General features: G+C 47.2%; 2 protein-coding genes across 2 annotated transcripts in view; both read right to left on the reverse strand.

The window, feature by feature from the left end:
- The window catches only part of LOC135057187 (uncharacterized), an 826406-nt gene that overhangs the window by 521075 nt on the left and 289596 nt on the right, over window positions 1-15735 (reverse strand).
- Window positions 1-15735, reverse strand: part of LOC135057059 (gastrula zinc finger protein XlCGF26.1-like) — an 87127-nt gene that overhangs the window by 47570 nt on the left and 23822 nt on the right. Inside the window, exons 2-4 of the mRNA XM_063962951.1 lie at window positions 6784-6859; window positions 6572-6669; window positions 6300-6408 (exon numbers count right to left, since the gene is read on the reverse strand). Of these exons, the coding sequence (XP_063819021.1) occupies window positions 6300-6408; window positions 6572-6669; window positions 6784-6814 (238 nt within the window). The 5' untranslated portion in view covers window positions 6815-6859. The remainder of the gene's footprint in view (window positions 1-6299; window positions 6409-6571; window positions 6670-6783; window positions 6860-15735) is intronic.

Genomic DNA, 15735 nt, shown 5'->3' on the forward strand with positions numbered 1-15735 from the left:
GGATTATACCAAAGCTCCCAAACGGGCGGGAGAGTGCGGATGACTCTGCAGCACCGAATGAGAGAACTCAAGGTCCTCCTCAGCCAGGGTATCAAATTTGTAGAATTTTGCAAACGTGTTTGCCCCTGACCAAGTAGCAGCTCGGCAAAGTTGTAAAGCCGAGACCCCTCGGGCAGCCGCCCAAGATGAGCCCACCTTCCTTGTAGAATGGGCTTTTACTGATTTAGGATGCGGCAGTCCAGCCGCAGAATGCGCCAGCTGAATTGTGCTACAAATCCAGCGAGCAATAGTCTGCTTAGAAGCAGGAGCACCCAGTTTGTTGGGTGCATACAGGATAAATAGTGAGTCAGTTTTCCTGACTCCAGCCGTCCTGGAAACATAAATTTTCAAGGCCCTGACTACGTCCAGTAACTTGGAATCCTCCAAGTCGCTAGTAGCCGCAGGCACTACAATAGGTTGGTTCAAGTGAAAAGCAGATACCACCTTAGGGAGAAACTGGGGACGAGTCCTCAATTCTGCCCTATCCATATGGAAAATCAGATAAGGACTTTTAAATGACAAAGCCGCCAATTCTGATACACGCCTGGCCGAAGCCAAGGCCAATAACATGACCACTTTCCACGTGAGATATTTTAGATCCACGGTCTTTAGTGGCTCAAACCAATGTGATTTTAGGAAATTCAACACCACGTTGAGATCCCAGGGTGCCACTGGAGGCACAAAGGGGGGCTGAATATGCAGCACTCCTTTTACAAATGTCTGAACTTCAGGTAGTGAAGCTAGTTCTTTTTGGAAAAAAATCGACAGAGCCGATATCTGTACCTTAATGGAGCCTAATTTTAGGCCCATAGTCACTCCTGCCTGTAGGAAGTGCAGAAATCGACCCAGCTGAAATTCCTCTGTTGGGGCCTTATTGGCCTCACACCAAGCAACATATTTCCGCCATATGCGGTGATAATGTTTAACCGTTACATCTTTCCTGGCTTTAATCAGCGTAGGAATGACATCCTCCGGAATGCCCTTTTCCTTTAGGATCCGGCGTTCAACCGCCATGCCGTCAAACCCAGCCGCGGTAAGTCTTGGAACAGACAGGGCCCCTGCTGCAGCAGGTCCTGTCTGAGCGGCAGAGGCCATGGGTCCTCTGAAATCATCTCTTGAAGTTCCGGGTACCAAGCTCTTCTTGGCCAATCCGGAACCACGAGTATTGTCCTTACTCCTCGTTTTCTTATTATTCTCAGTACCTTTGGTATGAGAGGCAGAGGAGGGAACACATAAACTGACTGGTACACCCACGGTGTCACTAGAGCGTCCACCGCTATCGCCTGAGGGTCCCTTGACCTGGCGCAATATCTCTCCAGTTTTTTGTTTAGGTGGGACGCCATCATGTCCACTTGTGGCCGTTCCCAACGATTTACAATCAGTGTGAAGACTTCTGGATGAAGTCCCCACTCTCCCGGGTGGAGGTGGTGCCTGCTGAGGAAGTCTGCTTCCCAGTTGTCCACTCCCGGAATGAACACTGCTGACAGTGCTAGCACGTGATTTTCCGCCCATCTGAGAATCCCTGTGGCTTCTGCCATTGCCGTCCTGCTTCTTGTGCCGCCCTGTCGGTTTACATGGGCGACCGCCGTGATGTTGTCTGACTGGATCAGTACCGGCTGGTTTTGAAGCAGGGGTTTTGCCTGACTTAGGGCATTGTAAATGGCCCTTAGTTCTAGAATATTTATGTGCAAGGAAGTCTCCTGACTCGACCATAGTCCTTGGAAGTTTCTTCCCTGAGTGACTGCCCCCCAGCCTCGAAGGCTGGCATCCGTGGTCACCAGGACCCAGTCCTGTATGCCGAATCTGCGGCCCTCTAGGAGATGAGCACTCTGCAGCCACCACAGCAGAGACACCCTGGTTCTTGGAGACAAGGTTATTAGCCGATGCATCTGAAGATACGATCCGGACCATTGGTCCAACAGGTCCCACTGAAAGATTCTGGCATGGAACCTGCCGAAAGAAATTGCTTTGTAAGAAGCCACCATCTTTCCCAGGACTCGCGTGCAGTGATGCACCGACACCTGTTTTGGTTTCAGGAGGTCTCTGACTAGAGATGACAGCTCCTTGGCTTTCTCCTCCGGGAGAAACACTTTTTTCTGGACTGTGTCCAAAATCATTCCCAGGAACAGTAGACGTGTCGTCGGAACCAGCTGTGACTTTGGAATATTCAGAATCCAACCGTGCTGGTGTAGCACCTCCTGAGATATTGCTACTCCTACCAACAACTGCTCCCTGGATCTCGCCTTTATTAGGAGATCGTCCAAGTACGGGATAATTAAAACTCCCTTTTTTCGAAGGAGTATCATCATTTCCGCCATTACCTTGGTAAACACCCTCGGTGCCGTGGACAGTCCAAACGGCAGCGTCTGGAATTGGTAATGGTAATTTTGTACCGCAAATCTGAGGTACTCCTGGTGAGGATGATAAATGGGGACATGCAGGTAAGCATCCTTGATGTCCAGGGATACCATGTAATCCCCCTCGTCCAGGCTTGCAATAACCGCCCTGAGCGATTCCATCTTGAACTTGAACTTTTTTATGTATGTATGTGTTCAAGGATTTCAAATTTAAAATGGGTCTCACCGAACCGTCCGGTTTCGGTACCACAAACAGTGTGGAATAGTAACCCCGTCCAAGGGGCACCTTGACTATCACCTGCTGGGAATACAGCTTGTGAATTGCCTCTAGCACAGCCTCCCTGCCTGAGGGAGTCGTTGGCAAGGCAGATTTGAGGAAACGGCAGGGGGGAGACGCCTCGAATTCCAGTTTGTACCCCTGAGATACTACGTGCAAGATCCAGGGATCCACCTGTGAGCGAGCCCACTGATCGCTGAAATTTTTGAGGCGGCCCCCCACCGTACCTGGCTCCACCTGTGGAGCCCCACCGTCATGCGGCGGACTTGGAAGAGGCGGGGGAGGACTTTTGCTCCTGGGAACCTGCTGTTTGTTGCAGCCTTTTTCCCCTACCTCTGCCTCTGGACAGAAAGGACCCGCCTTTTCCTCGCCGGTTTCTCTGGGTCCGAAAGGACTGTACTTGATAAAACGGCGCTTTTTTAGGCTGTGAGGGAACCTGGGGTAAAAATGCTGATTTCCCAGCTGTCGCTGTGGAAACTAGGTCTGAGAGACCCTCCCCGAATAACTCCTCACCCTTATAAGGCAAAACTTCCATGTGCCTTTTGGAATCTGCATCCCCTGTCCACTGCCGAGTCCATAAGCCTCTCCTAGCAGAAATGGACAATGCACTTATTTTAGATGCCAGCCGGCAGATCTCCCTCTGTGCATCTCTCATGTATAAGACTGAGTCTTTTATATGCTCTATGGTTAGGAGAATAGTGTCCCTGTCTAGGGTGTCAATATTTTCTGACAGGGAATCTGACCATGCAGCGGCAGCACTGCACATCCATGCTGACGCAATAGCTGGTCTAAGTATAATGCCTGAGTGTGTATATACAGACTTCAGGATCGCCTCCTGCTTTCTATCCGCAGGCTCCTTTAGGGCGGCCGTATCCGGAGACGGAAGTGCCACCTTTTTAGACAAACGTGTGATCGCTTTATCCACCCTAGGAGGTGTTTCCCAACGTGCCCTATCCTCTGGCGGGAAAGGGAACGCCATTAGTAATTTTTATCGGGGAAAGCCCACGCTTCTTCACACACTTCATTTAATTCTTCAGATGGGGGAAAAACTACGGGTAGTTTTTTCTCCACAAACATAATACCCTTTTTAGTGGTACCTGGTTTTATATCCGAAATGTGTAATACCTCCTTCATTGCCTCAATCATGCAACGAATGGCCCTAGTGGACATTAGATTTGACTCATCGTCGTCGACACTGGTATCCGTATCCGTGTCGACATCTGCGTCTGCCATCTGAGGTAGCGGGCGTTTTAGAGCCCCTGATGGCCTTTGAGACACCTGGGCAGGTACGAGCTGAGAAGCCGGCTGTCCCGCATTTGGCATGTCGTCAAATTTTTTGTGTAAGGAGTCGACACTTGCTCCATAAAACCATCCACTCAGGTGTCTGCCCCGCAGGGGGTGACATCACTTCTATGGGCATCTGCTCCGCCTCCACATAATTTTCCTCATCAAACATGTCGACACAGCCGTACCGACACACCGCACACACACCGGGAATGCTCTAATAGAGGACAGGACCCCACAGAATCCCTTTGGGGAGACAGAGAGAGAGTATGCCAGCACACACCAGAGCTCTATATAATGCAGGGACTAACTGAATTATGTCCCCTATAGCTGCTATAATATTTACTACGCCTAAATTTAGTGCCCCCCCTCTCTTTTTTACCCTTTTCTGTAGTGTAGACTGCAGGGGAGAGCCAGGGAGCTTCCTTCCAGCGGAACTGTGAGGGAGAAATGGCGCCAGTGTGCTGAGAGAGATAGCTCCGCCCCTTTTTCGCGGACTTTTCTCCCGCTTTTTTAAGGATTCTGGTAGGGGTAATTATCACATATATAGCCTCTGGGGCTATATATTGTGATTGTTTTGCCAGCCAAGGTGTTTTTATTGCTGCTCAGGGCGCCCCCCCCAGCGCCCTGCACCCTCAGTGACCGGAGTGTGAAGTGTGTATGAGGAGCAATGGCGCACAGCTGCAGTGCTGTGCGCTACCTTGGTGAAGACAGAAGTCTTCATGCCGCCGATTTTCCGGACTTCTTCTTGCTTCTGGCTCTGTAAGGGGGGCGGCGGCGCGGCTCCGGGACCGAACACCAAGGCCAGTTCCATGCGGTCGATCCCTCTGGAGCTAATGGTGTCCAGTAGCCTAAGAAGCCCAAGCTAGCTGCAAGCAGGTAGGTTCGCTTCTTCTCCCCTTAGTCCCTCGTTGCAGTGAGCCTGTTGCCAGCAGGTCTCACTGTAAAATAAAAAACCTAAATTATACTTTCTTTCTAAGAGCTCAGGAGAGCCCCTAGTGTGCATCCAGCTCGGCCGGGCACAAAAATCTAACTGAGGCTTGGAGGAGGGTCATAGTGGGAGGAGCCAGTGGACACCAGGTAGTCTAAAAGCTTTCTTTTAGTTGTGCCAAGACTCCTGCGGAGCCGCTATTCCCCATGGTCCTTACGGAGTTCCCAGCAACCACTAGGACGTCAGAGAAATTCTGATACTCTAGGGTGCTGTGATTAAAAAAAGTTTGGGAACCAATGCATTAGGTTATTTTTACCTGAGGATCATGGGTAATGCCATAGTGTTAAAGCTAGGCTGTGCAAGCAGGGCGCCCCGCCTTGCCCGACTGGTGCTGTCCGCACCTGTAGGCTGGTGTCCCACGGGTGGGTAAAGTTGCTGTCTCCTAATAGATGTTGTGTGCATGCACACAGCATTTATTGGGCTAGTAATACACAGTGACATGATGTGAGAGGGAGAGCAGGAGTATAATAGGGGCTGATGGCTCCTGATGTATGAGATACACCAGAGAGTGTGGGGAGGAGACTGGTCAGATCTCTGGGCTGGTAACATACAGTGACATGATGTGAGGGGAGAGCAGGAGTATAATAGGGGCTGATGGCTCCTGATGTATGAGATACACCAGAGAGTGTGGGGAGGAGACTGGTCAGATCTCTGGGCTGGTAACACACAGTGACATGATGTGAGGGGGAGAGCAGGAGTATAATAGGGGCTGATGGCTCCTGATGTATGAGATACACCAGAGAGTGTGGGGAGGAGACTGGTCAGATCTCTGGGCTGGTAATACACAGTCACATGATGTGAAGGGGAGAGCAGGAGTATACTAGCTGCTGATGGATCGTGATGTATGAGATAATCCAGAGAGTGTGGGGAGGAGACTGGTCAGATCTCTGGGCTGGTAACACACAGTGACATGATGTGAGGAGGAGACAAATAGGGGCTAATGGGGGTAATTCTGAGTTGATCGCAGCAGGACATTTTTTTTAGCAGTTGGGCAAAACCATGTGCAGTGCAGGGGGGGAAGATATAACATTTGCAGAGAGAGTTAGATTTGGGTGGGTTATTTTGTTTCTGTGCAGGGTAAATACTGGCTGCTTTATTTTTACACTGCAATTTAGATTGCAGATTGAACTCACCACACCCAAATCTATCTCTCTCTGCACATGTTAAATCTGCCTCCCCTGCAGTGCACATGGTTTTGCCCAACAGCTAACAAAATTCCTGCTGCGATCAAATTGGAATTACCCCCAATGTCTCCTGACTCGTACTTTAGGCAAGTAGCTTTTCTTTATAAGTGTGAGCAAGATGTAGAGTAAATTATTGTTGTGGTGTGTAATAAGTGATTATTACTCACCTGTGGTGATATCTGTAGGGATTTCCTCCTCCTTACACTGCTGATCACCCCTCACATCCATGTCTTCTTCCTCTTTATCTTCTACCTTAATATTAGACAGGTTTTCCCCCTAAATAAACCACAAAACAATAAAATAACACTTTAATAATGTCTGACTTGTGTAACGGAGATTAAACAGAACAATATCAGTATGTAACCCACAGCTCCACTACAGATCATACCGTGGGTGATAAGGTTGTTTGGTATTTAGTGAGACCATAAATCCCACCTACCTGATCCTCCTGGGGAATCCTGTGATTCTCCTCTGTACAATCCTGGGAATAAGGAGGACGAGGACATCTCTCTGGGGTATCTCTGTTACTGGGTCCATCTGTAGGAGACACACAGTGACCGAGTACATTGTCTATATGTGATTATAAGACGATGTGTCTAGGAGGCCCTCAACACAGCTCTCTCTATACAATTAATGAAAGTCCCCTCTTACCCAGTGATGTGAGGGGCCGGTGATTCTTCATCACGTCTTTGTACAGATCCTTGTGTCTCTCTACATACTCCCACTTCTGCATAGAGAGATAGACAGTGACGTCCTGACACCTTATAGGAACCTGACACACACAATGACACAGTCATCACCCAGACACCTCCCCTGGCGTTACTGTATAATGTCCCATCCCCAGCAGTCACCTCTCCAGTCATCACCCAGACACCTCCCCTGGTGTTACTGTATAATGCCCGATTCCCAGCAGTCACCTCTCCAGTCATCACCCAAACACCTCCTCTGGTGTTACTGTATAATGTCCCATTCCCAGCAGTCACCTCTCCAGTCATCACCCAGACACCTCCCCCGGTGTTACTGTATAATGTCCCATCCCCAGCAGTCACCTCTCCAGTCATCACACAGACACCTCCCCTGGTGTTACTGTATAATGCCCCATTCCCAGCAGTCATCACCCAGACACCTCCCCTGGTGTTACTGTATAATGCCCCATTCCCAGCAGTCACCTCTCCAGTCATCACCCAGACACCCCCCCTGGTGTTACTGTATAATGCCCCATTCCCAGCAGTCACCTCTCCACTCAGCAGCTGAATGATCTTGTTGGCGAGTTCCAGGATCTTCTGGTCATTGTCTCTCTCATGTATCAGTGAGCGAGGTGGAGACTGTGGGGTAAATGTTGGACGGTGCGATACGGGGAAGAAGCGGTATCAGCGCATGTTATGTGCGCTATACCGCCTCTTCCCCATGTAAGAAGGCTGTGGTGCAGCGCCCCTGTCCATATTGGCGCTGCTATCTAAAAGATAGCAAGCCGATATGCTTGGGCAATGTATGAACGGTCAGCATCACTGGCTTTTCAGACAGCTGCAGGTGGCGATGCCGATACACCACAGCGGGGACAGAGCTGTCCCTGGCTGTGGCACTTGCCGGCCCTGGACTGCGCTGGGGAGATCCCGCACATGCGCAGAGTAGACGGCTGTGCAGGAAGTCCCAGCAAGTCAGCTCTGAGCTGAAGCGCTGTGTGCTCAGGGAACATCACCGGAGGGGGGAGCTTTCCGTCCCCCGCTTCGGCAGACAAGATGTTAATACATCTTGCTGATGTCCCTTCCTGCTTCATCTCGGTAATGTGGCAAAGCAGGAAGTGTTATAGCAGCACGATCCGTGCCGCTATAATACATTTAACTATGGGTGAGCAGGAGGTTTATGGGCAGGAAAAGCTTCAGAAAGACCCAGGAAGGAAATGTTCTAATGTCACTTGGAAATAGTGGGGCAGATGTACTATAGCAGAAGGAAGCTACACTGACAAGATGTATTAATATCTGCTGAAGCAGGGAAATTAAAAAACCCCTCCGGCGTTCCCATCCTGTGTTACTCACCTTGCAGGCTGCACTGGGCATGTGCCAGATCTCACTATTATTGCTGTTCCTGCTGTGTGGTGTATGGGTAACAACACCTGCAGCTGTCAAAATCAATAGCTGCAGGTGTCAGAACATTCAGTGCTTTTGATCGTTCATACATTGTCCTGCATATCGGCGTACTATATAACAGATAGCAGCGTTGATATAGACACCTGTCACCTTGCACACTTCTCATTCATACATGGGGGAGATGCGGCACCAGCACACAACGGCGCAGATACCACTTCTCTCCATAACGACTAATCTTACAGCTACCCCTGTGTGCATAGAGGTGTGTACATAGGATCTACTGTGACTAATGGGGACATTTACCAATCAGTGATAAGAGTGGAGAAGTGACCCAGTGGAGAAGTTGCCTCATCAACCAATCAGCAGCTCTGTATCATTTTATAGTATGCAAATTATAGATGTTACTTCAGTGCTGATTGGTTGCCATGGGCAACTTCTCCACTGGCTCACTTCTCCGCTCTTATCACTGCTTAGTAAATGTCCCCCTAAATATGAAGAATAACAGTGTGTAAATGTTATAGAAGTCCCATGTAAGGAAATGCTCCATATAATACATACAAATAATCCTGATGCTGTAAAGACTAATAAAGGTTTCTGCAGAGGATTTCACATAAGCTAATGGCAACATATAATACTGTCACACACTTATAATTGTACACTCCTGACATACAATATAGCTCAGTCACATATCCTAAATGTATCTGACTGTTATCACAGGAGAGCATCTCAGAGATTATTTATGTACGCGAGACCTACGCCCCAGAATCCCTCATCTCACACTGAGTACCGTTTATAGGAAGAGGGAGGATATATTACTGCTATATAGTATACAGGTAACACCTCACCCCAAGTACTGTGTATAGGAAGAGGGGCACCTCACCCCGAGTACTGTGTATAGGAAGAGGGAGGATATATTACTGCTATATAGGACACTGGTAACACCTCACCCAGAGTACTGTGTATAGGAAGAGGAAGGTTATATTACTGCTATATAGGACACTGGTAACCCCTCACCCCAAGTACTGTGTATAGGAGGAGGGAGGATATATTACTGCTATATAGGACACTGGTAACACCTCACCCCGAGTACTGTGTATAGGAGGAGGGAGGATATATTACTGCTATGTAGGACACTGGTAACACCTCACCCCGAGTACTGTGTATAGCAGGAGGGAGGATATATTACTGCTATATAGGACACTGGTAACCCCTCACCCCGAGTACTGTGTATAGGAGGAGGGAGGATATATTACTGCTATATAGGACACTGGTAACACCTCACCTCGAGTACTGTGTATAGGAGGAGGGAGGATATATTACTGCTATATAGGACACTGGTAACACCTCACCCCGAGTACTGTGTATAGGAGGAGGGAGGATATATTACTGCTATATAGGACACTGGTAACACCTCACCCCGAGTACTGTGTATAGGGAGAGGGAGGTTATATCTGTTATTGTTTTGTACTTATGTGATGGTATCTGTCCTCCTCAGCATTTGTTTGTTTTAATTTTATTGCTGATTGTGAGGTGTGGCCTTAATCAGGGGAAATGCAAACACTTGGTATTTGGTCTACATATTAAGGGATACATGGCTGACAAGCCAGGCTGACATAGATAGGGTATAGAAATCAAAGTGGAGAAATATAAGTGGTTGTTCAGCCTTCACTGTACGAAAACTGAAATTAAACATCAAGAACCAACAACAACTACAAATGAACTTCTTTGCTACTTCTAATGTATGTACCGTATATACTCGAGTATAAGCCGACTTTTTCAGAACATTTTTCTATGCTGAAAAAGCCCCCCTCGGCTTATACTCGAGTCAACGGCTGCAGCAGATGCCGTGGGCTGTGTGGGCGTCCGCTGCAGCCGGCTTCAGGGACAGACACTAGAGGTCATTATTGACCTCTAGTGTCTGTGCGGCGTTGCTATGGGAGAGACGTCATGACGTCTCTCCCATAGAGATGATCGGGTGCCGGGAAGCGGCCAGACGGAGCGGGCGGACAGACGGAGCGGAGCAGCGCAGCAGCAGAAGAAGCGGTCGGGAAGCAGGAGCAGGGCAGTGGTGAGTATTGTTTTTGTGTGTTTGTAAGCGGCGACGGGGGCACAGCAACAGGGGGCAAAGAAAGAGGGGGCACAACTACTGGGGGCAAAGAAAGGGGGCACAACTACTGGGGCAAAGAAAGGGGGCACAACTACTGGGGGCAAAGAAAGAGGGGTCATAACTACTGGGGGCAATGAAAGAGGGGGCATAACTACTGGGGGCAATGAAAGAGGGGGCACAACTACTGGGGGCAAAGAAGGGGCATAACTACTGGGGGCAAAGCAACGGGGGCATGTTTTTATCTGGCACTGTGGGGGGATATCTGTCACTGGGGGTATATATGGCACTGGGGGCACAACCCTAGCAACAAGCATTACCCTCTGGCAACAAGCATAACACCTACCGCATGAAACCCCTGGCAACGAGCATGACACCCTGAGCATGAAAACCCCTGACACCGTGCATTTCCCACCCTAGGCTAATACTCGAGTCAGTCATTTTTCCCAGTTTTTTTGTGGTAAAATTAGGTGCCTCGGCTTATATTCGGGTCGACTTATACTCGAGTATATACGGTATATGTGTAATGATTTCCTTGTAATTGGCATTGCATGTGTGGGGAAGTTGCACAGTGAAACAGTTTATTATTGCATGCTCTATAGTGTTTACCTCCTGTGATCATTTGGCCATTGTGGTCAGGGTACTATATCTTTACATTTACTGAGGTGTATTCGTGGTGCACAGGACAGAGTGTGATTCCTGATTAGTGAAAAAAAAAAAACACTGAGCATCATCCCCAAACAGGTAATTTCAACTTTAAACTTGTCATTTATTTTGTACTGTCTGGACATGGCTACTAATAACAAATGCACAGACAAAACTCTTAAAGCTATGTGTGCAAATGCTAGGAGCTTAGGAGACAAAATTCCAGAGCTAATTGCAATAATGACAAGGGATAACCTGGATTTTGTGGCAATTACAGAGTCATGGTGCAATGAGAATCATGACTGGGATAGAGCTATACCAGGATACAATTTATTTAGGAAGGATAGAATAGGAAGAATAGGAGGAGGGGTAGCAATGTATGTGAAAAAAAGCATAAATGCTACTTTAATACAAAATATTGAAGACAAAACTGAGGCCCTTTGGGTCACCATAGAAACTGCAGAGAAAGACTTTATTCGCATTGGGGTGATCTATAGACCACCAGGCCAGGGGCAGGATTTGGACAGGAACCTATTGTTGGACATCACTAAAATGGCTTTAAAGGGAGAAGTCATAATCATGGGAGACTTTAATTTACCTGATGTAAATTGGGAGGGGTCTTTTGCAAGTTCAGCTACAAGTGGCAAATTTCTACATCTCTCAAGCAATTGGTGAGCGAGCCCACCTTCAAAGACTCAATATTAGATTTAATTCTTACAAATAGTGATAGGATCTCCGACACATATGTGGGTGAGCACCTGGGATCCAGTGATCATCAAACAGTATGGTTTAGTATAAAGACAGGATCCAACTCCTGTCACACAAAAACAAAGGTGTTGGATTTTAGAAATGCTGATTTTGCAAAAATGGGGAGATTTTTAAGTGATTCACTGGCGGACTGGAGGAACTTGGAAGGAGTGCAGGAGAGGTGGGAAAAACTGAAAAGTGCAATACTAAGTGCAACAGACCTTTGAATCAAAAGGGTTAGGAAAAGCACCAGGAAAAGGAAGCCAGTGTGGTTCACAAAAGAAGTATCAACTAGTGTGAAAGCAAAAAAGATGGCTTTTAGGAAATACAAACGGACTCAAAATAATAACGACAAAGAGGTGTATCTGGACAGACGGAAGGATGCTAAGAAAGTGATCAGACGTGCAAAGGCAGAAGCTGAGGAGAAAATGGCCCAGTCAGTAGATAAAGGGGGCAAAACTTTTTTTAAGTATATAAGTGAAAGGAGAAAATCAAATGGAGGAATAATAAAACTTAAGACGGAGAGTGAGCATTTGGTGGAGGGAGACAAGGCAATAGCAGATCACCTAAATAATTATTTTTGCTCAGTATTTACTACAGAAGAAGGGATGGGGCCACAGTTAAGTTGCAAGGACATTCATAAAAATCTGGTAGATAAAAGTACATTTACAGAGGAAAAGGTCCTAGTAGAACTTTCAAAACTAAAAGTGGATAAATCAATGGGACCAGATGGGATACACCCAAGGATACTCAAAGAGCTAATAGATGTGCTGGATACACCTTTAACAGAATTATTTAACCAGTCTCTAAGTACAGGTACCATTCCAGAGGACTGGAAAAGAGCAAATGTAGTTCCACTGCACAAAAGTGGAAGCAAGGAAGAAGCAAGTAACTACAGACCAGTAAGCCTTACATCAGTAGTAGGGAAAGTAATGGAAAAACTATTAAAATAAAGGGTTGAGGAATATCTTAAATCATACAACTTACAGGATCCAAAACAGCATGGATTTACTGGTGGGAGATCATGCCAAACAAATCTTATTGACTTTTTTGACTCTGTGACGAAAATAATAGATCAAGGGGGAGCTGTAGATGTAGCATATGTAGACTTTAGTAAGGCATTTGACACTGTCCCACATCGCAGACTGCTAAATAAACTTGAAAGCGTGGGGGTGGATTATAAAACAGTTAAATGGATAAGAAACTGGTTGCAGGATAGGAAACAGACAGTTGCAGTTAATTGAGTGCAATCTATGGAGGGAAATGTTACCAGTGGAGTACCCCAGGGATCTGTACTTGGTCCGGTTCTTTTTAATATCTTTGTTGGTGACATTGCAAATGGTATTGAAGGGAAGGTATGCCTTTTTGCAGATGATACAAAGATATGCAACAGGGTAGACACATCGGGAGGGGTAAAACAAATGATTGATGACCTAGGTAGGCTTGAGAAATTATCAAGAACGTGGCAACTACAGTTTAATGCTAAAAAATGCAAAATCATGCACTTGGGTCTCAAAAACCCAAAGGCTAAATACAGTATCAAGGGTACTATAATGGAAACTACTGAGGAGGAAAGTAGTGTTCACTCTAGGTGTCTTTCACAGGGCGCTGCGCCCTGCCCCTTTTTTAGACCCCTGAATCCCGCCCTGCCCGTTTGTTTGCGCCCTCCCGCCCCGCACTTTGCTGCCCGCTGGACCCCGCCACGCCGCCAAACACACTAAGCACACTGCACTGCATTTTTATTATCACTGAGACTCCGTGCATGTGTCGAGACGGAGACCTCCGCGGCCCGCCCCTCCCCGTCCGCCTTGTCCCGCCCTGTCATTAGCTGTCAGCGTCCTCTATAGGTCTGCTCAGGGTCTGGTGAGACAGGAGGGCTGGGTTTGCCTCTCCCGCCGAGGCAAACCCAGCCCACCTGTGTGGATGAATGTTTAAAAGGAGACGCCAGGGAGGATCACCCGGCCGCCATCTTTAATACCGCTCCGCAAGTGGGGCTGGGTGATCAGCGCTCCCCCTCTGTGATGTAAGTACTCAGTACGGTAGTACATAGATCATTCTTTGTTTCACGTGGAGAAGCCCCCTCTAACCCATACAATGACGAACTGAAATAGAGCAGAAATGTAACGGTAACTTGCAGTGCAATACTATCTGTGTTTTATAGTGCAGTTCTTTCAGAATAAAACAGTGGTACTCCCATCTCAGAGGGATTCTTTGTACAATATATAGCTGTGGATAAGTGTTGTGCCTTGTACCAGTGTTCCCTCACACCCCGGTCTGTATGTATCCTCCCCTCACACCCCGGTCTGCATGTACCCTTCCCTCACACCCCGGTCTGTATGTAACCCCCCCCCCTCACACAAGGTCTATGTATCCCCCAGACCCTGGTCTTTGGGGGATACATAGACCTTGTGTGAGGGGGGGGGGTTACATACAGACCGGGGTGTGAGGGAAGGGTACATACAGACCGGGGTGTGAGGGGAGGGTACATACAGACCGGGGTGTGAGGGAAGGGTACATACAGACCGGGGTGTGAGGGGGGTACATAATATGCAAATAAGAATACATTATATATATATATATATATATATATATATATATATATATATATATATAGTCTTCTTATTAGCTGAAATACCTTGCTTTTTATATAACAAATCTGTGCAGCCACATTTAAGGTGTGAGTAGACTGTCACAAGTGGTTTTATATTTTATAAGTTCAAGTTGTATGTTGAAGAGATTTAGGGCTCAAAATAGAATAAATATATATTTTAAAAAAGCTACCATTGCATGACCCACTGCACTCTGTTGGACTATTGGTCCTATTGTGTGGAGTTTGTATATTCTTCCTGTGCTTTTCACATTTTTTTTTTTTCACATTTTTCAAGATTATCTATCCATGCGAACTATAAGTGGGAATAGTAACCTGTCCGAATGTTCAGAACCATCAGGAACAGCCTGGAGTAGTGATAGCTAGCATAAATATGAATGCACCATCCAATCATTACAGGTTTTACATGACAGGAACTGACTGGCTAATGCACTATAATCACTTCTCCAAGTTTAATACATCTGCCCCAGTTTACTTTATGACTTGGGGGCCATTATTGAATGGTCATCATAAATGATGACCATAATAATTAAGGGCCCCCAAATCATACAGCATCCTCATGACATAAGGTGCAACACTTAAAATTCTATAAGTTAATTGAAAAATCTGTCCACATTTATTACTTTCTTTTTTTTTTCTAAAGCTGGCACATCCTCATCCTCGTCTCTATGTACTCAATCACATGACACACTATCTGTCACATCCATCACTGCACCTCTGACTCCTGGCACTCCACACCACAGGCTCCATAGCAGCATATTCTGGCTCCTTCTTTGATCCTCACGGCTCACCGGAGTCCTCAATTTGCCTCAGGTGAGTATGCTGGTACTGAGAGTAAACAGTGCGGCTCTCATCCGAGGGAGCTTGAGTGTGTTAAAGTGTTTTGTTCTTCCACAGAAAGCTGGCTCATCCTCATCCTCATCTCTGTGTACTCCATCACGTTAAGCAATCCGATTGCATCAACTGGCGCATCACTCCACACCACTGTGGCTCCAAAGTGGCATATTCTGGCTCCTTCTTTGATCCTCTAGGCATCCCCGGAGTCCTCAATTTGCCTCAGGTGAGTATGCTGGTACTGAGAGTAAACAGTGCGGCTCTCATCCGAGGGAGCTTGAGTTTGTTAAAGTGTTTTGTTCTTCCACAGAAAGCTGGCTCATCCTCATCCTCGTCTCTGTGTACTCCATCACGTTAAGCAATCCACTGCATCAACTGGCGCATCACTCCACACCACAGGCTCCAAAGTGGCATATTCTGGCTCCTTCTTTGATCCTCTCGGCATCCCCGGAGTCCTCAATTTGCCTCAGGTGAGTATGCTGGTACTGAGAGTAAACAGTGCGGCTCTCATCCTAGGGAGCTTGAGTGTGTTAAAGTGTTTTGTTCTTCCACAGAAAGCTGGCTCATCCTCATCCTCA

This window comes from Pseudophryne corroboree, chromosome 3 (assembly GCF_028390025.1).
Source record: "Pseudophryne corroboree isolate aPseCor3 chromosome 3, aPseCor3.hap2, whole genome shotgun sequence".
Classification (NCBI taxonomy): Eukaryota; Metazoa; Chordata; class Amphibia; order Anura; family Myobatrachidae; genus Pseudophryne; species Pseudophryne corroboree.